This window comes from Bombus impatiens, unplaced genomic scaffold (assembly GCF_000188095.3).
Source record: "Bombus impatiens unplaced genomic scaffold, BIMP_2.2 scf_0155, whole genome shotgun sequence".
In the NCBI taxonomy this organism is placed as follows: domain Eukaryota; kingdom Metazoa; phylum Arthropoda; class Insecta; order Hymenoptera; family Apidae; genus Bombus; species Bombus impatiens.
The window spans coordinates 1467589-1495105 of NT_176574.1; the positions used below are offsets into that span (position 1 = coordinate 1467589).

General features: G+C 41.1%; 1 protein-coding gene across 7 annotated transcripts in view; it reads right to left on the reverse strand.

Moving 5' to 3' along the window:
- LOC100744924 overlaps window positions 1–27240 on the reverse strand; it is a 37861-nt gene extending 10621 nt beyond the window's left edge. The window contains exons 1-3 of one of the 7 annotated variants that reach the window (XM_024365877.2): window positions 26845–27240; window positions 26221–26388; window positions 24500–25647 (exon numbers count right to left, since the gene is read on the reverse strand). In XM_024365877.2, coding sequence (XP_024221645.1) covers window positions 24500–25455 — 956 coding nt within the window. In that variant the 5' untranslated portion in view covers window positions 25456–25647; window positions 26221–26388; window positions 26845–27240. The other 6 variants (XM_012382632.3, XM_012382629.3, XM_003487478.4 and 3 more) reach the window with 6 other exon arrangements.
- Between the last annotated feature and the right edge of the window lie 277 nt (window positions 27241–27517).

A 27517-nucleotide genomic window follows, 5' to 3' on the forward strand; every position in this document is an offset into this window, starting at 1 on the left:
CGTCTTTGCACCGTGGCGAAACACTCGCCACTTGCCACTCACTCTCGACACACACCGATGATTCCTTTACAACGGGTAGTAAAACGTTAAAGATCATGAAAGGTCATTCGTCTATCGCGAACAAGAAACAAAAAGAAAGAAAAAAGGCAAGCTTCGGACACGACAGAACAAGCGAGTCGCGAAACGAGCAAAGATCGAGTATGGTTATTGCCGCGGTTGGTAAGCCGGTGACTGAAGTCTCGTAATCCTTTTCATCGCTTTCTCCGATGCGAAGTTACTTGTCCAAAGGCACTATCACGTTTCACGGACGAAAGTTCTATGACCGTGCCGGCAACCGCTAGCGTATACACGCAGTTCGGACGCGGAGCCTGTTTTCGCGCATTTACGGTTAGACGAAGGACGTCTAACCGACTATAACTCGCGCGAGTAACGCGAATGCCGTCGTGTACAGAAGTCGAAACGATAAAGACGGATGATCGTAGAAACGTAGAGACACAGCGAGAGAGGAAGAGAGATAACGTGAGGGAGAGAGCGGAGTGCAGCAGGTCGGCCGGCTTAGGTGGGGTTGCCGTGGTTAATGCGGTGGCTCGAGGGGGCAAGAGGGGGTGGGCGAGCAGATAGAAGCGCGCGCGTGTGCGTCCGCGCCTAGATTGGGCTAGGTTAGGTTAGGTTAAACGCTTGCCAGGGAACCTTGCAGCGGCGTCCTACTTCTTCTTCGCGAGCGAGCGCGCGCTTTCGTCCTCCGTCTCCTCCTACTGCCCTCTACTACCTCCTCTGTTTTATTCGAGGTTGTTATAGTCCTATTCGAACATCGTCGTTTGCGTGTACGATTAAAACCGCGATATTTTTCCTCAAAATAGAACTTTTCACGCGCACGCTTTGTGCAAGCAATGTCGAAGAATGGTTAAATTGAAAAACACCGATATTCCATCGTGATATGGTAAAATAACCTATATCGTATCGATGATACGAATACGAGCAAATTTTTAGACTTTACACTGTGAAAGATGCGAACGGTTTAAAAAACTACCGGATAAGTTATACTCGTAGTCGTGTTTCTCAGTAATTATAATTATAACGATAATGCTAGTTTGTCCGGCTTTGTGATGCACATAGGAAATGGAGGTTATATATAACACAAGGAAAAATAAACCGTCTAAAATTGGAAAGTTAGCAACTTTAAGCACAACTTAAGAAATTTAATCAGTTTTATAATTTACAGCGGTGAAAGACCATAAGAAACAAATATTGTCGTTTAAAACTGGAAAATAAATTAGAACAATACTGGCACAGGTCGATGTAAGCAACACACGATCTACGGAAAGACACGACGGAAAGGTCGACTTCGCGGCGCAAGTGGGGGAAGAATACGAAGAAGGAAACCTCTGCATCGACGAAGTTGCTATTATTATTGACATCAAATGATTACGAGAGAGACTCTTCCTTTTTTTTTTCTCCTACTAAAACACGTCGGAAAGACTTTCACGGGAGCAAGGAAAATAAAGAAGGAAAAGACCGATTTTGACCTTCGCTTTGTCGCGAAATCGTTCACCGCTTGGTATATTTTAGAGCCTTGCGGTTAGAAGAAACCATAACCAAGGTGGAACGATAAAGCAAAACAATTCGCGTGTAGCCTATTTCGTTTTTCCTCTCGTTTTCTAGGAATTTGATTCACGTATTAGAAAGTAGTAAAACTCAAACAGGTTCTTTACTATAAACACCTCTGCAACACATTTAAGAATATATAAACACAGGATCTCAAATTTTAAACAACGTTATAACAAAACTGCTAAGCTACATAAACACTAATCAGAAACAGATATTTTAAGATGTAGTATTACAGATTTCACAGTCAGATACTTTTAATCCATTCTAAATATATCCACCATAAATTGTATCAGTAAGAGAATCGCACGATAAATGCAGCGAAACAATGATCATAACTAACGTGTTTTTCCCAGTAACTAATGTTGGTAACGTGTAACCGATCTCAATAAATTACGAGATATGGTTAAGTCGGTCGAATTTCCGGAAATTCCGAAAGCGGTACGATTAATTACAAAATGATAGAAAAGTAAGGAAGAGAAGAAGGAAACCTCTATGCTAGTGAGACTTGTGCTATTATTATTATTATTATTATTATTATTATTATTATTATTATTATTATTATTATTATTATTATTATTATTATTATTATTATTATTATTATTATTATTATTATTATTATTATTATTATTATTATTATTATTATTATTATTATTATTATTATTATTATTATTATTATTATTATTATTATTATTATTATTATTATTATTATTATTATTATTATTATTATTATTATTATTATTATTATTATTATTATTATTATTATTATTATTATTATTATTATTATTATTATTATTATTATTATTATTATTATTATTATTATTATTATTATTATTATTATTATTATTATTATTATTATTATTATTATTATTATTATTATTATTATTATTATTATTATTATTATTATTATTATTATTATTATTATTATTATTATTATTATTATTATTATTATTATTATTATTATTATTATTATTATTATTATTATTATTATTATTATTATTATTATTATTATCATTATTATTATTATTATTATTATTATTGACATCGAACGGTTACGAGAGAATGTGCTCTCCCGCTCCGCTCGCGTTCCTCTCGACCTAATTCGCGAACGCTGACGATCGGAGGAGCGTTCTCGCCTGCTCGAGGCGTCCCTGAGCGCCAAGGACGTTCTCGGGCGCGTTGGTGAACCACACGCGTTCAGGTTCCTCGAAATATTTCACGGAATCAAACTGAGCTTGAATCTCTCCTTCTCTTAGAAGGATCTCATCGTTGCCCTTAAACGATCAATGGTCTACCGTCTCCTTTTCGTGACTAATGAATTGCTACTTTTGGACAAACAACCAGAAGAAAGCGATAAAAGATAGATAGAGCGAATGCGCCAGGAAATTGCTTCGAATGTTCTACTTTAAATAGAAACCGATGCATATAGAAATAACTAAGAAAAAGATTAAATATACGTAGATAGTTTTAAGCGAGTTTTCCAAGTGAAATTCTTAATGTCGAGCTTGTGGAAAAGTGGAACGATTTATCGAAACAGCTATCACGAGGCGGTCGTATCAAAAGCGAGACGACTGCTCGAATGTTAGGACATGTTCGACAAGGCTAGGTGCATTTGCCAGAAACGAGCCGGTCGTCGCGTCCCTGACCGCGAAGGCCTTTCTCGAACGTTGTTGCATCGGTCAGAGGTTGAATTAGATTAAGTCAGGTCTAGACTAGTCCAAAGTTCTGTCATCGTTCGACCAATAGCTGGCGTACGATTTCAGTGAATTTTTAGCGTTGCATTTCCTTGTTCTTGCGCCAATAAATAAAGCAAAAAAGAAATTCGGATCGTTTTCCATAGATGTCAGCAATGCGCGATAAAGCGAAAGACATTACGATTGTTGATCGTCGAGTTTTCGAAATACTCAGTGATATTGTATGAAATTGACGACGCTGTACTCTCGACATTTCATTATTAGGTGTAAAGATTACTCGAACGTCGCCTTCGTTACCTTTGCGTAAAAAGCAACCGTTAATTTAATAAAAAACGATCGATTCCTCAAATTCCATCGTCAAGAGGAAAAAATGGCCTCACTGTAGAGGCTGAAAGAAATGGTTGCAACGCGGCGCGAGCGTGCGGGGAGCATGGCGCGTTATCCAATAACGAAATTAAAACGTCACCACTTTCGAATGATAATAAGGCGAGCACGTCTTCGAAAATATCCGAGAAGAGATAACGATCGGCGCACCATTAGCGTTTTGGTCCGTTGAAATTGCAAAATGCAGTACTTGATCCCGGTATTTAATTTAAGAGGATGAACGGTAATAAAAACCGTTTCGCCCGCGTTGGAATTCCCAAAACCAGTCACGTGTTTCATTGGACGACCATGATGCAAATGGTTCTTCGGGGGAACCTTGCACGCTCAAGGATTCGTGGACGAACCGACGAGGATAGCCGTGAAACTCTGCCCGGTTCTGCGCCTTTTCCACATAAGATCACGCGGCGTTCTACGAGAAACGACGATATATCACGAGGTGGAATGACGAAAGGAGGACGGTCGATTCTCGGCCCGAGGTCGTTCGTAGGTCAAACCGCCGTCGCGGAGACGACCCTGGTCGACTGTTTGTGTACCAAAGATGGTTGGGTCGTCGCCGATCGTTTTCTCGTTCTTTCCAGTCGACCGATTTTCGACAATGTAACATGTGCAATTTCACCGGGTCGTCCTGCGAACGACGCCGATACTTTTCGCCACTCTGTGAACGTCGACTGCCCGCATCGATGCCACTCGTGGTTTATGTCAATCATAAAATTATGAAATTTTTATGGTAGATTCGTTGCTCAATATCGAAACTCGATAAAATTTGTAAAAAAAACAACGCACAGTTACGTACAATACGAATCGCTTCTTGTTTCGGCGTTTTAATGAATTCTATAAAACGTTTATTCTTAACCGATATATCTGCTTTATGTAATTGTTTATGAAGTTGCGGAGGAATTAGCAAATTAATTACCTAATTAGATTATGCTGGAACGAAAGAAGTAAGTTGACATTGAAGGGGAGAAAATGAATACACGTCCTTGGTGATATCAGATTTGCGAACAGATATAAACTGGACGCGACAAGCTTTAAGGTAAAGTATCGTAGAAAACGTTCTACGAGTCTACGAGAGACCTACAAAGTATTTCCACGTATCGTTATTTTGGATCACGACCGAAGCGATAACGATTCTCAGTATCGATAACACTCCGATCGTTGCCTTGTTTTTCAGATCGGAACGCTCTTGCGCGTTCTTCGACTTTTAGATTAACTACTACATCTACCTGCTTAAAAGAGGCAACGAGAATCCGTTAAAACCAAGCAAAAAAATGCATTTCGTGTGATTTTTATCTTCCCAGTGAAGACGAAGATATTAAAAGAAAATAACGAATGCCCGCAAAATGAAATTTAAGCAAATACGCATTATCTGTTTGTAAAAACAAAAGCATTTTTATCAACCGGTCGAGTACAATGTAACGAAAACAGAGAGGTAAAAAGGATCAAAGGTGTAAAAATGTGATCGAACTGGAAGGGGCAAGACGTTCAAGAAGAGCTTAAAACGAAGACAGATGTTGAAGAATTATCTGCATTATCTGCACGTGCGTCAGGGAAAAAGATAAAGCGGTAGAGTTTCATTGGTCAACACGAACTAGTGGAGACCATGTAGAAAGACGTCCAACATCCGTGTTTCTGACGCGTTCTCCAGCTCGTGTCTCGCTTACCTACGCACATTTTGCCACTCAGCTCAGTATACATCGTTACTTACAATGTACTCTTACGTTCATGCTCACAAGCAGATAACGAATCTTACTCGTAATTACGAGCTTCTTCTTAACGGCATCGATTCTTGTTTGTTTTATATACTTTAGACAGATTAAAAATTCTTCGTCGTTCGATTATAAAACTGGTGAAATTAAAAATATCGTAATGATCTTAGCTTTGCAATTGTCTTTTGTTAGATGGATTACTTCGACACAAATTCGATCTCGAGTAATTTCCATGATTCGTATTCTCGTTCCAGCAGTAACAGGCTTGCAACTGAATCACGTTACCGCAGAAAAATTAACGAGACCTTCCTAACTGTAATCATGTAATAGCTATTTTGTGCACGTAAAAAATTATGTAACTATCTTCGCGCGTATCGTACATCGTTAACTTGAATTTTATCGTTGCGAATCGAAATAAAATTTATATCTACGCGTGCTTTCATGGAAAAAAATTATCGTAACGTCGAAGGAAACGTAATATCGTTTTCGAATTTAATACGAGTGTCCCTATTCTCTTAAAAAGTCGAATGCATGACCTTGAAGCGTGACCTTGAAATTAAAGACCCGAAGAAGAAACTCGAAGTGGAAACCCGAACCATCGAGTTTCTTCGTGATACGTACTACAGTTTCTGTAGTTCTCATAGACCGAGAGAAAACAGCGAGAGTTACGAGTGATCCGTGATTGTGGATCAATGCGCCGTCGTTCCTACCAGAGGTCGCGCCGAAGGTCTTCTTGGTTGCCGCGCTCTTACTAAACGTCATAATCATCAATGTTTCCTCTTTCAGCTAGCAAGCTAATCTTTATTAACCTCGATTGATTAACTATTTCATTTAAACAACGACGTTTCTGCTTTCGTTAAATAAAAAGCCAGAAACATGGTAACACGAAATCTCGTGTACGATTTCAACAACGGAACGAAGAATATACAGGCGATACGAAATATGATAACAATTTGTTACATACAAATAAGGAAGAATAATATAAGAGACACGAAGAGATATAAACAATATAAGAAAATAGAATGCTTTATCACTTCCGGTACTAGATTCGTCCTCGAATTCATTATCGAGAACATAATCGTTGGGACCGAATGAAAACGACTCACCGTGGCGCGGGTTTGAGTCCGAGGGCAAGCAGTACGTCGATGCCCGCCATCTTTTGCTCTTGGTTCACTTGATTGCCACTCTTCGCACGTTGTTGGTGTTGGTGATGGTGCTGCTGCTGCCGCCTTTCCGTGGCCGGCTGATGCTGCTGCTGCTTACTGTCAGACAGACCATTCTTGCCGATCACTTTCTGACCATTTAGCATTTTAGCATGGGTGACCTTGAGGAGGGAGCGCTTCGCGTCCTCGACCAGCATCTTGGTGACCGGCTGCACGTTCACCGGCACGCCGATCGTCGGTACAGCACCACGACGCAACCTACTGCGCGCAGGAAGACCAAGCACAAGGTGCTCCATATCCTTCTCATAAGAATCGTTGGTGAAGTGGAGGGAGCATATACGCGCAGTTTGTATGTTGAACGGTATCTCGCCGTTCGAGAGGGGCACGCGACCGCACGCGCGCACCCATCGTGAGCGTACTTCCGGTATCTGGGGGAATCGATGGTAGCGGATACAACGACCGCGGGTTTGACGATGACTGTTGCGGCACGTAGCCACGGCGCACTGCGGCATTGTAACCTCTTAATCCGTTGTCTCCTTCGTATAAAATGATTAACGCACACACAGTGTTTCGCGCACAACAGTGTTTCACGCACACTCAACTAACACGCGATAACACCTCACTACGACATCCTCGATGATAAGGTTGGAAATTCTATCGTCGTCCAACATCCATCTTCACAATGTCATGATTTCCAGAACACCAACGTTGCTCTCATAACTCACGAAACAACACGAAGTACTATTCTTTCACTTTAGAGCGTAAGTGGGCGTTTTGCAGCGATCCTTTGTTTCTGGCGATCGATGTACGCGTCGGTAACCAGAGTCTTCCGGTGCGAACAGATGCGATCCAATCCTCTTCTTCCTGATGAACGATTCTTGAAATTGTTCCAATAGTTCCAATCGACGAAGCGTCGTTAACGGCGCGAACTTCGTTTACTTTGGTAGCAAACGCGTGACTAGATGCGTTTTGCCGGCTGAGCTGCTTTGCCAGGAATCGGTGACACTTCGATACTCAAAACAGACGCACGTGGGTGTGCATGGATCCACACGAACACTGACAAACGCGGCAAAGATGGAAATGTTCGATGTTCAAATTGTTCGATCGGCTTCTGTTGGATCCTTCGGATGTTCCTTTTTTTTAAGACACTGCACGTGTGTGGCCCGATAGAGGAAGAATCGCCTCTTTCCTAAAGGACGAGCGTCGCAGGCGGAAAGTCTTAAAGCGTAAACGTATCACTGCCGTGATATCGTAGAACGTGAGAAACAAGAGTGAGACGGTCACGCGACGGAAGCACTCTTGCGTACTCTAGATGACCGCGGGAGGTCGAAAGGGCATCGGTACCGCCCTGCGTGCGACGCCCTGCGAACTGTGGCTAGCGACGTAGAAGGGGACCGAATATCAAAGAGCGAAAGGGAGGAGTAGACAACGAGGAGGCTGGAGGGGGAAAGGGAATACGGACGGCAGAGTACCAAAAAACGATGTGTGCGTAGGCCTTCGAGCAGACGCTTCCACTTCCTCACGACTCAAATTCAAAACGTCACACGCACACGCGGTCGCGCGCCTCCTATAAATCGACCGTCCACCGCACGAGGGTGGGAGTTGTAAATTGAGGAAAGAGCAACAGCAACACGACGACGACGATCGGGGAAACGCGTGTGTACCGCATACGTCTTTTTCCGCAACACGTGCGAGAGACGGGTCCGCGTTGTCGGCGGAAGGTGTCGCCTCGCGTACCTTTCTCCGTTCGTGACGATCAGCGCTGTTTGATCGTGACGTTGATTGGTGGGCGGATCGTCAAGATGGCGACGGATGACGGTGGCTGAACGACGATCGTCGACGAGAGAGCACGAAAATCACCGAACTTGTCAGTATATACGACTCGTGGTAGTCACGAGAGAACACCAAGGGGCAATCGCTGCTGCTGCCGTCACGTCTTCCTCTGTAACTGACTGAAGAACGAAAACGCGGACGGTTCTAATTTCCACGAGGATAGTGACACTTTGAAAAATAAATATAACTATCGATGTGTAACACACGACCGTACTATGAAACACTGAGTATTCCTGATAGACACCTTGCTAACTACTGAACGCGCGCTGCTTCTCCTTCAGACTGGCCGATCGGGTCCGGCTGTAGAACAAGAGACAGCCAGTGGCAGCTGCGTGTGCCTCCTCGTGTCTGCGTGAAACCGGTGAACCAATGATCGTGCTCCAATGCCGTCGCGGCAGGGATGACGAGTATCGTGGAGGGGGGACAGGGTTGGAAGGAAGAGAGACCAGGGAGACAGGGAAAAAGAGGGAGGAGGTCACCGCTACCGGCTAGGGTCCTTCAGGGGTTCGCTACCCCTCGAACCACGCGGTCCTCCTTGTCTCCGTTATCCGGTATAACCAACCGCTACCGATCTCCTCTCTCTCCTCGCCGTCCTTCTCGTGCGCTTTGCGACCCTTCTCCTTCAGCTACGATGCGCTTCCTCAACCTGGTCCTCACAGGGGCGTTAGGTTACGCGTACTCTTTTTCTCTTCATCTCCACGAATGGTTCGCGTTCGCTTTGTCTGCGACAGCATACTGAACCCGCTGCTTCCTACCGACGACGACTATTGTCCAGTACTGGGCAAACACGCGTTAAGCGTTAAAGAGAATCAGATTTTGCCTTTGTGCTTCGTCGACTCGAATTTAGTCTCGGAAGAACTCCGTCATCATCGGAAGGAAGAAATATGTTCTCCGCTCTCGTATCGCAGACGTTTCCTATTGTAGAATCTTGCTTGGGATCACCACGGAAAATTCCGTTTCGTTTCGTTCCGTTACGAAAGGACCCTGATGGGACGCAGAGTCCTACAGGAGGCCTTCTAAAAATAATCGAAGCGAGGAGTTCGATTACAGTAAAGAGCACTCGCGATGGAATCTTCGATCGAACTCTCCGAATGTGTGATCGCTTCTTCTAATACGTCAGCGTGCGTACAAACGTGTTCCGAGTACGTTTGTTTGTCTTCGAATGGTACACTTTTTCAGAAACGTGAACGGTTGATAAAGTTGAGCCTTTAATTATTCCATTCAACTGTTTAGCGACTATAGCATTCGTAGAAAGTTTCTTGCCGATGAATGAACATTCCTCTGGTAAGACCGTTTCGTCTAACGCGTTTAAATAACGCAGAGAAAATATAGTATATACACCTGTATACTTATTTTTAATTTTACCATAGCAGGTAAAATCAGTTCAAGTAAAAAAGACGCGAGTTTAAGCCCAAAGCGAATAGAAATTGGATAAATTCCTGCAAAGAAAAGAATTCGATAGATTTAACACCTTGGCGAACAAGGTGGAAAGCACAGTTTTGTAGCTCTGCTGTGTATCGTAGCACTCAATTTCCCAGATGTAGCCGAAACTTGAAATAACGTAAGAGACTAAGAATATAGAAGTTTCTTTATTCTTATTCGAATTTGTAATTCGTTTGCAATGAAAAATCGTGAATCGTTAACACGCAATTTCAAAGCCCGTATATTCAAGTTGTGAATACTTTTTAATTCCAGATCGATGTTCTAATCGATGCTGGCGAGCCTTGCCTATATTGTTTCATTTTACGCACTTTGTGTCGATATTTCGACGGGATTCTATCGCGTATCTGAGAATACAGTAGTATTCCTCTCCTATTGCCGCTAATCAGGTTCTCATGGCATCTTATGTGGCACAAAGGAAGGAGAACTTGACCCCGTTCGATCGCAACCGAACCGAAACTGCACGATCAATAAGTCCGGTTAATTGTGTGGATACAAGAAAATTCCATGAACCGACCGACCCAGGATCGACGTCCTCTATCAAATCATCCGAATCGATTTTAATTGTTCGAGCGGCCGATGACAAAAAAGGAAACGCGGTCGAAGAACGAAGTTGGAGGAAAGCGTTGCAGCAATGATTCTGGGACATTTCTGTATTTGTTCAAGAAGATCGTGATGCTGGAGGGTCAGCCTCTTGCTTCGAGAAAGAAGCAAGCAAAAAGGGGAGGAGATCTGGCATTGAGCGAGGAATCACCGGGGATGTTGGCACACGACATCCCTCGCCTCTGCAACACCTTAAATGCTTCCAACGCTTCTAGATATTGCTTAGAACGTGGCTGTAGCCACGAATAAAATGGAACGACTCGGTTCCTACGTTGACTCGTAAAATCGAAAAGATTGATTTTTCAGCAAATTATTAATACACGTATAAAAAGAAGCTTTCGCTCTACTGGATATTTAGGCACTTTTATACGATAAGGGTTGTTTTTTTATGACTTTTAGAAAGCTCTATCCCGATCCGGTTTCAAATGAAGCTAAGTTTAACCATAGATGATGTTAGATATTGATAAAAAAGAACTTAAGATGTCAAATAATGTATACAATAACGAAACAATCCTTCTACTAAATCGAAATTCCAAAATAATGCGAAATAAATTTATTGTATGGAAAAAAGAGGCGCGTCTCAGTTACTTATAAGTTATTTAATAATCGTCGATCGATTAACCTAAATGGATCGATCGGAGGAAGCTTGCAAGGTTGCACATATGCGTGCAATCTAGATTTTCAATATGTATATCATCGCTGATAAGGAACTGGTCTGAGGAGGATTCTCAAGGGCGAGAGAAACAAATTAACAATCTCAGCGATACTAGGTTCACCACATCGGTCATTTTGGTTCGATAATCAAGACACGCGTACCAGATAACGTATGTTCTTCCCTGTATTAGTGGGATTAATGGCATCCAGTTATATCGCTATAGATGTAGTTCGTTCTGCGTACGACAGACAGATTTTCTTCATTGAATGAAGAACAAGTACAGATCTATTTCAATTCGAAGATGGTATCCCACTGGGGGTAGCCATTCACATGCTATATTACTATATCACTAAGCTATAATATTTTACCAAATGTCCTACTGGACAAATTGTAAAATGCAAATAAATAAATAAATAAATAAAAGATCTATTTCATGGTCGCGTTAACGTTTCTTTTCGCTGCTTGTAAATCCTTACTTTCACCCGGAATTAACGAATTTGAATTTTTGAACTTATCGACTCGAACCAGACGATGATGGTGAAATCAGAGTTATTCGTTGTTATCTTTAGCGCGCAGTAAAAATAATCTCCCGTATTGTCATCAATAACAGAAGGTCTTCGACGAGGCTCGATGTAGACGCTCTAGTTCCAAGACAAACGTTCTCCTGCAACGCAACAGCTTCCCATCGATTCTCGACGAGGATCTTTCCCCTTATGCGATATCGTATAACCAGTGCGACGAACGCGTCGAGGTATCTCCCCCACGTTCCCAATCGTTCTTTCTCCTTCTCGGCAGCGGCTCAACGATTTTCTCGGAACGCTTCTGCGGAAACCGACTACGTCCTGGTACCAGAACCGTGTTCTAACAGAAACATCTTCATGGCGTGGTTCTCTGGAGAGTTTTTGTCTGGATGCGTGACCAGTGCGTTCACTCTTTTGACCGCGTGGAGCCAAAGAGAAGCCATCGAAAAGAGAAGCAGGCACGAAAGCCCAGACTTCGGTGTGGTTCACGCGGCCTCTCAAATAAGGACAGACCGATTTCCGGTGGTCTCGCTCTTCCCTCCGTACCTCCGTGGCAACCTGACCCCTCCATCAAACGATCGAGGGTAACCTTTCTCTTTCTTCCTTGTTGTCCCAAGACTCCTCTTTCTTGGTCCAATGTGAAGAGAGAGAGAGAGAGAGAGAGAGGGGGGGGAGGGAGAGAGACAGAGAGGACGTTGCGCGTCTCGCTTCTTTCCATGACGATACGCAGCCGCTCGTCTCACTCTCCAACGCGGCTACTAGAGCACGTTTTCGCTTCTTCCTCCGTTGGTCGGCTAGAACGGTCGTTCTTTCTTTCTTCGTCCAATATTAGAAGCCAGTAAGTCTGTCCTCGTTTTTGTTCATCTTTGTTGCGTGGATGGTCTTAGCAGGGCAGGCTGTGTGCGGGCGCTCCGCACAGCTGGCACAGGAGGGAAATAAGCCGAGGCGTCTCCAACTTGGGGCCACCAGACACGACCGCCTGGAGAACGACCAAGAAGGATGCGCAGCTGCGACTCCCTTTCGCCGTTTTACACAGCAACTTGGCTGCTACAGGTCGAAAAATCCTCTTCGTGGGACGAAAGAGGATTCGTCTGGCCGTGGGTTGCCCACAATCGAGCTACGCAATTTTAACCGCCTTTTCTTTTAATCTGTTCCACCGTTATCTCCTAGAAACGGAAGTATTCCGCGATAGGCAACGTCGTACAACGTCGTCGCTTTGTAACCTTCGTCGCTGTTCTCCGCTTGTCTAGCCGCGATTGTGTTCTTGCATCGGCACGTTTACGCGTCAAAATCAATTCTATCATCGTGTAACGCGATACGAAATCATCAAGACAGACATTGATGGCACAATCGCTTATACGCACACGAATTGCTAATTTACTTCTTAATTTTGCTATTTCTATCGAGACCAGTTGTTACGTCTCAATCTTATCGGAATATTCCAAGGTTTTGATTTTTAATTTGGAAACGTTAAAGCAAATTGCGGTAAAGCAAAGCGTACGGTGTACTGATCAATATTTCGATTCCAAACAACAAAAGAAAAAAATGTCAACGAATTTTGGTGAACGTTTCCATTAAAATTCCTATTGATCGAACTTAACTCGAAATTGCTAGAACATGGACGTCGCCGTCATAACGGCGGCAATAATTGCACGACTGTGGGAATGTATACAGTGTCGCCAGAAACCGTAATCGGAACTTGATGTGACTGGTGCCAACCCATCTTCGAACATGAGTCTGTTAGTATGAACATCGGAGCATGCGTATTCCGACGCATTCACCGTGTACGCAGAGGATCGAAAAGCTTCTGCCCGAGGGCGGCTGAGATGGTACCAGCGATCAGTTTCCTACTATCTTTCCATCCTCTGTTTGACAACGTTACTTTAAAATTCGTAAATATAAGGATTCTATATAATACGAAACACACGTACACTGAGAACCTATATTCTTAACGTGTACATGTTTAATAAGACGTAAATAAACTCTATTTATATCTGTGTGATAATATTGTTTCCAATGATTAGTAATCGACATATTTTCAAACGAACAAATTGTTTGCCAGCGGTCAAGCAATCGGGAAAATAAACACGGGCGAATCAACCGAGGAGGTATACCGGCGTAGTGACTCATTGGTCAAAGCATTTGCACGCAAGAAAATATATCTATACGTTACCATAGAAAAATATCACGACACGATCGCTTCATACGATACGATCCACGGTGACCAGCTTATCGTTGATAAAAAGCTGCGCGTCCAGATGAAGAAAAATTCTTATTGGTTCCGTAACAGAGTTAAATCGAACGTGGTTGGTAGCCACGCGTTAACTTACATTCCTTGCGTACGCGTGGTTTCAGCAGCACGAAGCAAACCAGGCGGGAGAGTGAAATTTACGTTGACCGCGTGGCAAGGCAGAAGCGTCGTCGGCGGTTCACCAACGAGCGTAGAAAGAGACGGAGGGAAAGCAGCGGGAAAAGAAAGCACGCGGCGGTGTGGCGCGGTGTAACATGGTATATTACATATTTAGCCGGAAACGGTGGAAAGCAAGCTTTGGTGGGCTCACCTGGCTTCTCAAGATTTTTCATCGTTTCTCCAGGTTGCCTCTCGGCTCGTTTTCCAACCACTTCGTCCGCTTATTACGCCGACCTAAGGCATGGTATCTTTGGTACACGGGCGCGTTCTAGGTGGTTCACCCCTCTCTCTTAAGGGGCAACCACCCCACTCGCGTGGTTCTTCCTATCTTCGTCTCGCTTTAACACCGGTGTGACTGTGAGGCTCGAGCGAAAGGGAACGAGAGAAGGGGAGACACCCTTCATCCTTGAGGCGGGGTCCCGGCCACCCCGCTGCTAGGTTCGCTAGGATCAATACCCGCCATCCGATCCAAAGTCCAAGCCACCCTCTCTTTGCCTGCGCTGCTTGCCTGTGCCTGCTTGCCTGCCAAAACCTGCCAACTTTGTCTGTCCAAGTCTCCGGAGAATTCGAGTGGCTTCCCAAATCCGTCATCACCGAGATGCTTTCGAATCACCGGACGGCTGCTCGAGGCTTCGTGGACAGCACGATTATTCGCTGTGTCACCTTGACAGCATCCGACCAATACATGATCGATCATCGCGTATACGCTAGATACGTATAGGCGATTCGTACAGTAAGACTAAAGTAAGAAACGCAGGTGAGAAAATTTCCACGATAATAACGTCGCGAGTATCGAGCAAGTTGGTTTAGATACCGCGTGACGGATCGTTGAAATCTTCCGAATTTACCAGTTCAGAAACTAAGTAACGGGTACCGTTCGTACTATTCGAACGACGTACGTCCATCTGGAGCTTGTTAATTGCGTAATTTTCCCAACTATAGGACTTTTATAGTCGTGGTTGGCAAGAAATTAGAGAATTAAATACGTAGAGACGCGTTAGACGCATTGAAACATCGCAAGATAAACAGAAACATCCATCAATTTCTCTTTAAATAACTTCTATACACTTGTTAATCCTCTTTTCCGTCGTTTCGATTTTATTGAATCAGTTAAATCAACATAATCCTCGATTAAATCACCCCAGCTGTTACCACAATTGGACATTCGGACTCTTTCGGTCGGCATAAGGCAACGTTGGACCTCGACAAGCACGTGTAGTTTGACAAAAATTCGCTTATCGATCATTTTTTCGAAATTGACACGATACTTCTCTTGCGATCGTGTCTCGAGCCAACAGAAAACACCTTGTGCTAAAATAAAAACCAAGCAGATGTATTGTCGTATGGTCGCGTGGTTAGTAATGTATAAAGTATGACCATCCGATCGGTTGTACCAAGTTATGTTTAATTCATCCTTTCTTTGTCCCCGTTACACCAGGTACAAAGCCGACGTTTCCAATGCACCGGAGAATCGTTTTCGGAATTGGAGAACCGTGCACCAAATTGTTGTATCGCGTATTATCATACACCTCGCGAGACCGCGAAGTTTTCTCTGCATCGCCACTTAACAATCTCGATAATTAAATAATTAAACTTCACGAAATATTTCGAGCAAATCGCGTGCTGAACATATTTCGGCGAAACGAAAGGCAACTTTCCTTTCTTCTAGTACAAATGGCAAAACCTGTGGTATCGCGTTTCGAAACCCTTACACGTTTTAATCTTTGTGTGTATTTAAAAGGGCTACCACTGGATCAATCTAGTTTCATATTCGAGTTTGACGAGTACTCGTCAAAGAGAATACACAAAAGCGTGCCTGTTGCTTCCACATTAAACCAGTTAACTAAAAATCGTCGAGTTCTATATTCTGTACTATATACGAACCAAACTGCTGGCTGGTTTTTTACGCTAGTTTGTCGATACGTTAAAAGGTATTTTACATTCCTTTATATTAGATTCATACTTTTTATACCGCTAATCGAATACCAGATAGACATCGATCAATTTTCTACGCAAAAATCTGTACGCCCAAAGAGATATATTCGACGATATATCTATTGGATAGATATCCGCTGTTTATGCGACGTTAAATTATCATGACGGTAGAAGGTAGACGACTTGAATGATGTACGTAAAAAAGGAAAAATCAAAATAACTCTACCATGAGAGAGACACAGAAATATTAGGTCGTCCGAAAGGTTTCTTTCGTTTTATGAGGAAATAATGGACGCACAACATTTCCCGTTTTATATTATTTTATCGAATTACGAATGATCCATTTTGTTCTATCGCAACCTTCGACAGATTAGGTTTCGTATTTGTACAAAGATGCGTCGTTGTAAAAGACGTGTCTGCAAAAGAAAAACACTTTTCGGACAACTTGATATAATCGATACCTATCGCCATTCGCGATATCAAAAACAAGAACGAGCAATTGCAGTTGCTAAAGCCACGAAGGAAAATCAAAATCGTTTCAACGTCGCATCGAAATCGCTCGTCCGAGCACCTCGTCGTTAAAGTCCAAAGGGTGAAACCGACAAGCAACCGATATATATGTCGGGTTAACATTAAGATTTAAGGCGCGTAACGATTCTTCGTTTATCGTTGTCATCGTTTTACGAGACAGAGATTATATTTACGCGAATATACAAGATTTTACAAAATATTATGAATATCGAGTTTAATGAACGATAAGATTAACAGACGATAAGTTTAACTAATAATTAGATTAAAGAATAATAAGTTTAACGAACAATAAGAGATACAAGTAATATGTCTTACGAATAATAAATTTAACGAATAATGAGATTAACGATTGATAGATTTAACGAATAATGAATTTAATTAACGCTATTAACAATGTTTCCGGGGTTCAAACGAATCCACGCTCAACGGGATAACTCTTTACTATGCGTAGAATAATTTTAAACACAAAAATACGATTGCTGAGACATTCGGTAAATTGGTCGATGTATCACTTTCCAAGGCGATCACACGAACAAATACCTGATGAAAATCTTTTTCGTTATACGACTGCATTTGTTTGTTATATGCTCGCTGGAGACATCGAGAAGGTTCCAATCGTTGTTGCTAGGCAATTTCTGTCAAAAGTTTGTCGTATAATCTTTGGAAACATCGAGAAAGATCGCCGTTACTAGGCAGTTTCTGTCTGGAGATTGATTCCTAATACAATGTGTGTCCCATTATATCGACATCTCTAAAGTACAATTCTATGTGATTTCTAGGGAGAACGATACAACCGATCCACACCTTCGTCAGGCAAAACGTTTATCCCGTGACCGTAGCTACGTTCGGCGACCAGTTGTCACCTCGAACCCACTTTCGCTTTCACAAATGTCAAACAATTACAAATGACAATTGCTTAATTACAGTTATGATAAAATCTAGGCTAAAGCATTAGAAGGCTTCCTCAAAATTGCAAAGGGAAGGCTCCGGTTTTCCTTTCATCTCCGACATATAGAAATCTTTCCAATTATTCGAATCGTGATGGCGATGTATGTACGCGCAAAGAACACCATAAATCTCTCGGTGAAGAAACTCGCGTCTTTTTTTTCCAGTCTGGAAGCAAAAGGGTTGAAAGGAAGATCCATCGGTTCGCAGGATGGAACCCATATAGCGTCTCGTAGCGAAACAGAAGATCCAATCGCCGTTACTAGGCAGTTTCTGTCTGGAGATTGATTCCTAATACAATGTGTGTCCCATTATATCGACATCTCTAAAGTACAATTCTATGTGATTTCTAGGGAGAACGATACAACCGATCCACACCTTCGTCAGGCAAAACGTTTATCCCGTGACCGTAGCTACGTTCGGCGACCAGTTGTCACCTCGAACCCACTTTCGCTTTCACAAATGTCAAACAATTACAAATGACAATTGCTTAATTACAGTTATGATAAAATCTAGGCTAAAGCATTAGAAGGCTTCCTCAAAATTGCAAAGGGAAGGCTCCGGTTTTCCTTTCATCTCCGACATATAATTATATATGTCGGGTTTACATTAGAATTAGGATTAAGGGCGTGAAACGAATCTCCGTTTGGGTTACACGTTGTCGTTATGCAATTCTTTCCAATTATTCGAATCGTGATGGCGATGTATGTACGCGCAAAGAACACCATAAATCTCTCGGTGAAGAAACTCGCGTCTTTTTTTTCCAGTCTGGAAGCAAAAGGGTTGAAAGGAAGATCCATCGGTTCGCAGGATGGAACCCATATAGCGTCTCGTAGCGCGTTAGGAACCTGCTCTTTCTTCCTCTCGTTACTGCTATAAACGCGATAGCGTAACAGGGGTCAGAGCCCGTTTGGAGGGCGGAATTGCGAGGGGGATTTCCAGGAGGGGGATGACCGTGGTGGTGAAACGCACTGGGGCTGGAAGGCACGCCCGAGGGTGGTATTGCACGATGGTAACGGATGGTAACCGACCGGGCTTGGATCACCGGATGACGTCATTGCTGCGTTACCAGGATACCAAAGATCAAAGACCAATGAAAACGTCACCTTCTCCTCACACGAGCAACCTCTGAGGTCGAAGTCAACCTAACAATAGATTTTTTTTTCTAGCCTCTTTCTTTCCCCGTCTCTCTGACCCTCTACCTTTCTTTCTCTTTACTACACTGTTGAATCATTTTTCGATGCTGACTGTTGTGCTTATGATAATGACGCTTCTGTCTTCGTTATCGATTTCTATCTCGACTGTACGACGACGACAGACAGTCATACGACGTCGAGGATATAGCCGAGATTACGTGGCACGACGATCGCTGATATTTTATTTATACCTGTTGTCAGATATCCGAGGCGAAGGATTCGAGAAGACGAGCTCCAAAGAATAATCTATGATAATTATTTCATCCTGCGTTTATTCCGCCTTATTGGATCAAGCGTTCTTAACCTTCGACCTTGGAACAGCTAAGACATTTTTCTGGAATGCAAATGCTCCTTCGGGAACCGGCAGTCGTAGTTCACCAGCGATTTATTTCAGGTTTACGAGTGATTATCACGACTGATTTGATGATACCTACAGCGGTATCTTGGATCGATGGCCAGTTTCGATTCTCTATTTTCGTCACGTCGTCGATACGAGATTACGTTTCGACAGTATACGAAAAAGAAAAATAGAAACAATATATCTTAAACCATTTGTATAATACATTTGCATGACCAGCGTATTTCCAAGATTTGGGGAAATGAGAATAGGTATAATATATCTCAATTCATTGGAACGAACTTTAACCTTAAAACTCGACCATTTTATTTACGACGGCTGTCCTAAATTCCGTTTACTTTATCATTCGATACCTACTTTCCTTTCTTAGACCAGTGTCATTAAACAATTCTAATTGCAAGGTTCCGTTTGGTCAGAACAAAAGGTGCAGTTAAACGTGAAAAAGGTTATTCATCCTAAATCGCTTCTATCATTTGAAAGCAAATAGTAGCACGTCTATAATTTGATTTTAATGTCTCCACCGAATAGTCGTTCTCCGTAAAATTTTCTACGATTAAACAATGTATTTTCACACCAGAAACTTCAACGACCCTGTTAGTGATTTTGGCATAATGTTTTAAACAGTTAAACGGACAGAAATTCCGGATTTCTAGCTATTCAAAAATTTTACAACCTAAGCAGCTTCCTCGGACCTTTCTACGCCTGCACAGGTCAAAATTTGTACGGGATGGCCATTCAACGTCGAAGGTCGACAAAATGCGAGAAAACAATGTAGACTTCAATTGTAAATAACCTCTGGTGCTGTTCAAAGTACCACGCTTTTCTTAATTCTGTTTTGAGCCGAGAATTTTTATTTTACCTATTTATTTCTTGCTCACAAAAGAGTTAGCGGACAAAAGAGATTCGTGATATTAGAAGAAAACTTGTAATACAATTAGTAAGAAAATTTGTAACATTTTAAGAAAAATGAATATGAGATCGAAAGAAGAAATCGTATGCCAATAAGGATATTTGTCGTTACAACCTTAACGTCGACATATAAGATTGAAAATTCTACCAAATGTCAAAACTGGACAAATTGTGAATGTAAAGAAATAAAAAAAAAAAAAAAAATGTAGGATTGAAAAACAAAACAGAATTATATTTCGAAATTCGCTAAAGTCTACCATATAAATTAGCGAAAATCCGTTTATTGATAATGTTTGTAACGAGTCAGACGCGTAAAAATAATTACGTATCATATTGTAGATACGTCTTATTCGGAATATCGTCGGTTCTCCGGACATTCCGGTTGTAAAATTCTCTTGTACTAATAGGGACAAAGAGGAAAGTCTTATCCCTTCAAGACAAAGCATTTTTACGGCTTCAGGTACGAAACATTCAAGGTCGCACAAGAACCCTGACTCAGCGAGTCATATTCCGGTACCTAGGAAATTTTAAGAAAGATTTGTTATACCAAAGAAGGGATTTCAATAGCTGAGTAGATCGTTCGTACTAGCAAAGTACAAACTCTACCATGGATAAGCGCAAATTGTTTTCCGTTGTTAAGCTGACATTGGTACGCTCGCCCGAAGAACCTCGAACAGCTGAGACCACGAACCAGCGCCCTGTCTATCAGAAAATAGCAAGAACGAAGAAACGCGTTTCTCATCTGACGGAATATCCTACAGATTATTACGAAACAATTTTAGTTAAAATTTTAATTGTCTCTTCCAAAGGTTGTTTATTATAAAATAAAAAAAAAAAAAGAAAAGAAGATCAGAGAACATTTTCATGCCGGTTTCATTACCATCGAACGCCTATAAAGCTTCGGAAATATTTTCAACGAATTATCATATCCTTCGGAAGAGATTAACGTATACAAACAGAAATTCCCTTGCTTTAAGGATGAACGTTGTTTGACCATGTAAATAATTCCTAGTGCTATTCTCTACCACCCGAGGTACTCGAAACAGCAACCATTTTTCTCCGTGAAAATTCGCGTTCACCTTTCAGCCTAACGAGACACGTCCGCCCTCCGGTGCACCGTCATAAAGGAACAATGCGCAAGAGCGTGGTTGAAAGAGGGCGAGGGTTCGCATGCTCTCGCCTCCAGAAAACCGTGTGTTCCAAGTTGGTACGGCCGAGGTAGCGGCACACGGTCACCAAAAATACCCACGAAGGATACGCAATATCCGTGAGCGTGCGGTGGCACGGGATCGCGGACGTATGTACGCTTGCGTATATGACGCCTACGTTAAGAGAGGAACGCACGCATACGCGCACACACCGATAAGGAAGTGCGTCAGTGGATGATTGGAAAGACGGAGTAAGGCGAGACACAGCGAACGAACGAGTGCGTGCATGTCGACGCAGTCGCAAGGATCGCCGTCAGCCGACATCTGGCCGTGCGGTCCTTCGCCCGAGGGACCGAGGGACAAAGAAGACCTTCCCCTTTTCTTAGGGGCCTTGGGCTGGATTATATCGTGATCTCTCGCTCGCACGCACACCGCCGCCTATCTGGTACCAGAGTAGCCCGGAGTGGTGGCTCGACGCCGCTGGTCTGCAGGCAGGCACACGTAACGACCCCACCGGTACCGTTTCTATGGTACCGTTCGCAGGGATTAACGCCCCTCCCGCTCGTAGACCGTTCCACTTCCATCCGGGCTGCGGGGTGAGATCAGCCTTGGCCTGGGACCAGACACCAAGGTACGCGTTCTTTCCAACCGATAGACAAGCAAACGGTCTCCGCATGTAATTAATGCAACGCGATTCGCTGCCAGACACGTCACGTTTTTAATCAAGATGTATCGTGTATTTGCGGGACGAAATGTCGTTCAAGGTCACGCTTTGGTACACGCAGGGTAAACCAGTTACGATTCGAATCGATTTCGATATTTCGATATATAGATATAAAGGGAATAGAAAGAGGAAGAAGGAGAATAGCTCAGGTAGTTTTTATGTCCTTGAACGAACTTTAGAGTCGATTCCAAGGTTGGGGCTAATGTTTAGCTTTCCTGCTGGAGGCTTTAGCCGATAACGGGAATATTATTCGATAATGCGAAAGAGAAATGTAGGAACGCGACAAAATGTTTTCTCTAAATAATATTATTTCGTTAGTTGCTTTTGTAAATTATTTCGATAATAAACAATAGCTGTATATTAGAGGGAAGAACGTCGATATCGTTGTTGCAACGACCAGCGACCAAGAGGATATAAAAGCTTTTGTAAAGGTGAAAGTTGCTTTGCAGCTGTTTGAGAAGCTTTTACAAAAGTTCTTGGTAGTAACTCGAAACAAACTTGTTTCGGTAATTATGAAAAGTTGCGATTTCATTCCTTCCATGAAAACACCCGATGCTTACGTTAACTATCGCGTTATTCGTTGGATAAAACGAAACTTCAAAAGGAAACTCGATCATTCAGGAAATTATTCAAGCGGAATTGGATAATACCGTAAATATGCGTTTCAGTTTCAATTGTTTGCAGCAGAGTAAGATAGAGGAAAATAAAATATTATGGAGAATTTTCTTTTCTATTTCCTATACGTTTGGACTACTATATAATTATTACGCAAAATTATTATATTTCTTTCCCCGCGTACGTATAGCATTGATATGCATACCTAGAGGAGATCATAAATTGATCTACTACCCTTACCGAGCAACATCGATAACGTTACCGTAAGAGTTGTAAATAGAAATGGTAGCGCAGAAGATTGTCATCACTGGTGTTATGACCTTCGTATTAGACTCGTTTAATCTTTATATAACGCAACTAACTCATACATCCACGACAGATCGCGTAATTTAATAAATTCCATGTTTCTTAAAAATCTGATTGCTCGTATAAACTTCCTTTTGCCTTGCGATAAGAGTCAATACAACTATTGTACGTTTCTCGTTGACGCGGTTACATGTTAATACCATGTTCGTTGATATTTCTTAACGAAAAAACGAAACTGATGTAGGTAGTATGCTCGTATGATAAATATAAAAGTTTTTTAAACCAGATATCGAATATTTAGATACGTTAGATATGATTACAAATTTCCAGTTACATTTATTTATCGATTATACTGATAGTTCTACGTAGCAAATGTTGGTTTCTTCTATCTCTAAGAGAATACGTATATGAAAGCTTTAGTTTTCTATATAGTTTTCAAAGTTTCGTAACTTTTTTCGAAAGCTAATTTGAATCATTTCATATAATGTGCCAAGTATTACATGCGCCATTTAAAAAAAATGTCCGGTTGATAAGCGAAATACGAAGAGGTGGTTCATGCTCCACCGCGAGATTTCCGAGTAACCAATCAATTCGAGGAAGTACAATTCCGAGCGCTAGGGGTTAACGACCAAACTCGATCGTCACTCTTTTCGTCTGTTTCTTGTTGCAACGATACGAAATATTCGAAGACCTATCGGTATTATCTCACGCGTAGATTGCACCGCGTAGTAGTAAATAGTAAATATTAGTAAGTATTAGCGAATATTTTCGAGTAAGAAAGAATAAGCAACGTAGTTATGCGTTAAAAGACTCGTTTAAGCATATAAAGCGATTCCACTTTGAAAAGAAAAAGACAAAGGACAAAGATTGTTTGTTCTACATAGGAGGTAAGCGAGAAAAGAAGGAGAAAGCGGCAGAACAGTCATCCTGTTATCGACACTACCGCGTTGCTTATCGTTCTACGGTCAATATTTCTTTCCCCGTTCTTTTTTTTCTCTTTCTCTTTCCCACTTCTTCGATTCCACATCGTTAGCGCGCGTTTGCGCGCTCGTCAATGCTTCTCTTATCCCGACTTTATCGGCCGATAACGCCAATCTTGGACAGCATCGGCGATTACGGCGAAAAAAGGAAGTAGAGCGACGCTGTGGAAGCGCTTTCCGCCGATCGAATTTGTCGGTGGCGAGTGAGCGGCCGTTCTCCATACCGGAGAACGTGCACGGTAACGACCGCAACCTCGTTACAAAGACGATTCTACGCGCGGTGTCTCGATTCCTCATTGCGATGTGTTCCTTTCGAAATACACGCGTGCATACATACGCGCGCGCACGCTTCTTCGTGCCATTGCGGACCAGCGAAACAACGTCATGAACCAAACGATTTTGTAATTGGAACGTTGATCAGCATCCGACGACATTGAGCGACGACGACGTCCGATGGAATTTGATAACGCGAACCGTAATGACGTCCGTGTAATGAAAACGTACGTTTCGAAATAGGGAAACGACAATCTTTAACTACTGATAATGATCGTTCAGAGAAAACGTTATCGTTTTATTTGATAGATCTCTTCTTCTTTTAAAGTAAGGTAAAATAGACGGAACTAAATAAGAAAAGACTTTAGTTATTTGACTATCCTGATATTTTACAGAAAAATAAATTAGAAAAAGAATTTATACACGTAAAGCTGTTAAAATCACGAAATGTTTAAATAATTTTATACAATATTTTTGTTGAGCAATCTAAGATTTCCTATTCTAAATAATTTCTTAAAGTATGAATTAGTGTTATACAAAATAGAATGCTTAAAATTTTACTCACCATTTGATACTTTTTTTGATGATGTTGCTAACAATTCTCTGAGATTTTCTACTAGGTAAATTAAGAACATCGTTACTTTTCTTCTTTCTGGTTCTCTTCTCTTTTACATTCTTCTTCTCTGGTTGAGCATCATTGATAGGGGTCTCTTCTTCGTCTCCAACTAATTCTTCGGCTTTAGCAGAATTCTGAACCCATTCTGCTACATGAACCTCAACCTTTTGATCAGTCGATAATGCAGATTCGGCTCTGAGTTCTTCTTCATTGATAAGTTCACTAACAGTTGTAGGAGGGCCTACTATTCCAACTTCCATATGTTCGATCTCCATGGATTGCTTAGTATCAGAATTTCTCCTGGATGATGCAGATTCGTTTATTATAAGAACATCTGTATCATCGTTTGTAGTTTCTACTACATCTTCTTTCTTTGACTCTATGTCTGTCTGTTCTTTAGTTTCTTCGTTAACATTTTTATTTTCTTGCTTCAAATGTTTAGGTTCTGCAGCAAATTGTCGGACTTCTGTTGAACCTAAATTTTCATGTACTACTTTTAATATTTCATTTAGTGTTTCTTCTTCTTCGGAAATAGTATTTTTAATATCTTTAACTTTTAAAGACGAATTTTCTATTTGTTTAGAGTTCTCCTCGTTATCCATTTCTTTTAGTCTTGCATTCATTGTTACATCTTCTTTCGTATGTTTCTCATTTTCAGACATAGTATTTTCAATGTTATTAGAGTTTTCTGAATCTAAACTTGATTCTTGTTTTTTGACATCAACGACAGCAACTACTTTCAAAGTATTTTCGTAAGAATCATCTAGCTCCGATTCATTTTTATTAGAAATTTCCTGCATCTCTTTATCCTCCACTTTTTTCATGGATGTTGTAGGATCATTTAATACTTCCTCCTTATCTACAACTTTTATTAAATCCACGTCTTCTATTTTACTTTCCGCCATTTTTTATATTAGTTGCTTTTAGAGATTCATTTGAAATATTCAAATATGTATAAATATTTAAATAATGATGAATTTTTGAGGTATATTAAATTCACTGTTATCATGTTACCATATGAGCATATATCGACAAATTAAATTATGAAGTCTTTCTTTCGAGTAATATATTATCCATTTGTGTGTTTCATTTTTATTCTGTAAAAAATATAATACATTAATTAATTATAACATTTACATTTACATTTTATATTTTACGAATAACATTCTCATAATCTCTTCTATCGACCAATGGTCGGTAAAAGCGATTCCTCAAATGAAAATTTACGTTAAAATTTGAGGTTAGAAACGTACAGTATCGTTGAAAACATTGTATCATAAACGTGTAAAGAAACTGCACGATATCAGCGTACTTAAAATATCGATACTCTATAATTATCTCCAGTTTTAGCTCATGGTTTACAATGACGCAAAAGTTTTGAATATTGAGTTATGGTAACATTGAACTTTGTAATAATTAATCACTGATGTTTAAGCAAATCCTATTCTGCATAAATGATGTCTCGATATCTATGTCACCATTTCTACGTGCAGAAACGAAATTTTCCGCTAATTTCATGAACATAAAAATTATAGATTACATCAAAATATCATAGCTTACACAAAGAAAACTGTAGTTTATTTATATGCCATCTTTATCTTGTTTTGCCAACGAAGACTTAGTATTTTGCGTAAAGTTATAAGAGTTGTATCTCAGATATTATAGATTACCTTCTGTTATATATTTTTCACTTTATGCTGATGAATCCACTTGATATTCACAATATGAAATGCACTTTAGAATAAATCGTGACATTTGTTTGACTCGAAAGTTACTTAATGACACTATCGAGGTATAACATTATTGGGCGACACGTTCATAACCTCACTTATTTCCTTCTTGACAATACGATTACGATAGTGAGTCGAAAATGCACAGGAATGAAAGAATGGCGATCTCAATAAGTGGAAATCTCGAATACATGTAATCAGTATTAAAATAGGGAAGAGCAAATAGAGAAGGCACATAAAATACTGCACACTAAAAAGAGTATAAAGTCGCAGGGACGTGTCAGTCAACCCTGTTGTATATATGCCTTTTTCCGTCTTTCTCTCTCTGTTTCAAAGGGTACTCTTATTTTTACATTATGGCTGACGGTCACGAAAGCAATCCAATGAAGACAATATACTAATATTACTTAAAAAGAAGTTTTCACGGTACCGAAGTAAAATGAGAACACGACCCCGTGGTACGTAAGGCTAGTGACCTCTACCTCTTTGAAGTATGCGTTTATGTGTGCATGCATGTATTTCTGTGCGTACGTATAGTAAACCGACGTGCTTAGTCCGATTTACCTAGTATTATACGCGTGTTGAACGTCCGCGAATCAAATACTTATACACGATTGTATTTTCTGTTCGAAAGAACATCACGACATAGTTTAAGCCAACCATTGTACATACTGGTGTATTTGCGTCGCATTATGTAGCATTTCGTGCCGACTGCATCTTCGCGGATTTTTTTGTTCCGACCAATCAAACGCGTTTACACGTTTCTTTGACAGCGACGCCTTCCGTGGAACGTGAACACGATATTAAATTGTCACAGGACTCGATTCAAGTTAACGATACAATTTTCGCACAAAAAACACCGCAAACGATTCACACAGCAGAAAAATTCTACGTACTCGCGGCACACTATACTCGGACTATTTTTCGTTTGTGACCAAGCCGCGCGCGCGTGTTCCCAACAAAATGGCCGTTCTGCGATATAGTGTATATTCTTGTCATTCGCATTTTTTTGCTTCACACTTTTTTCTTTTATATTTAAATATCGTTGTTATTTGTAAGTGTATTATGGTGAATACCGGGAAGTATTTTTGAAAATTTACCATTTAATCTATATTGAAACTAAAAACAATTTAAGACACTAGATAATCAATCTCTCCATAACGCATGTGATAGTGGCGCCAATTTTAAATCTGATAAGATAGAATGCTTGTATGCACTTTGCTTTAGGAACGTTAAT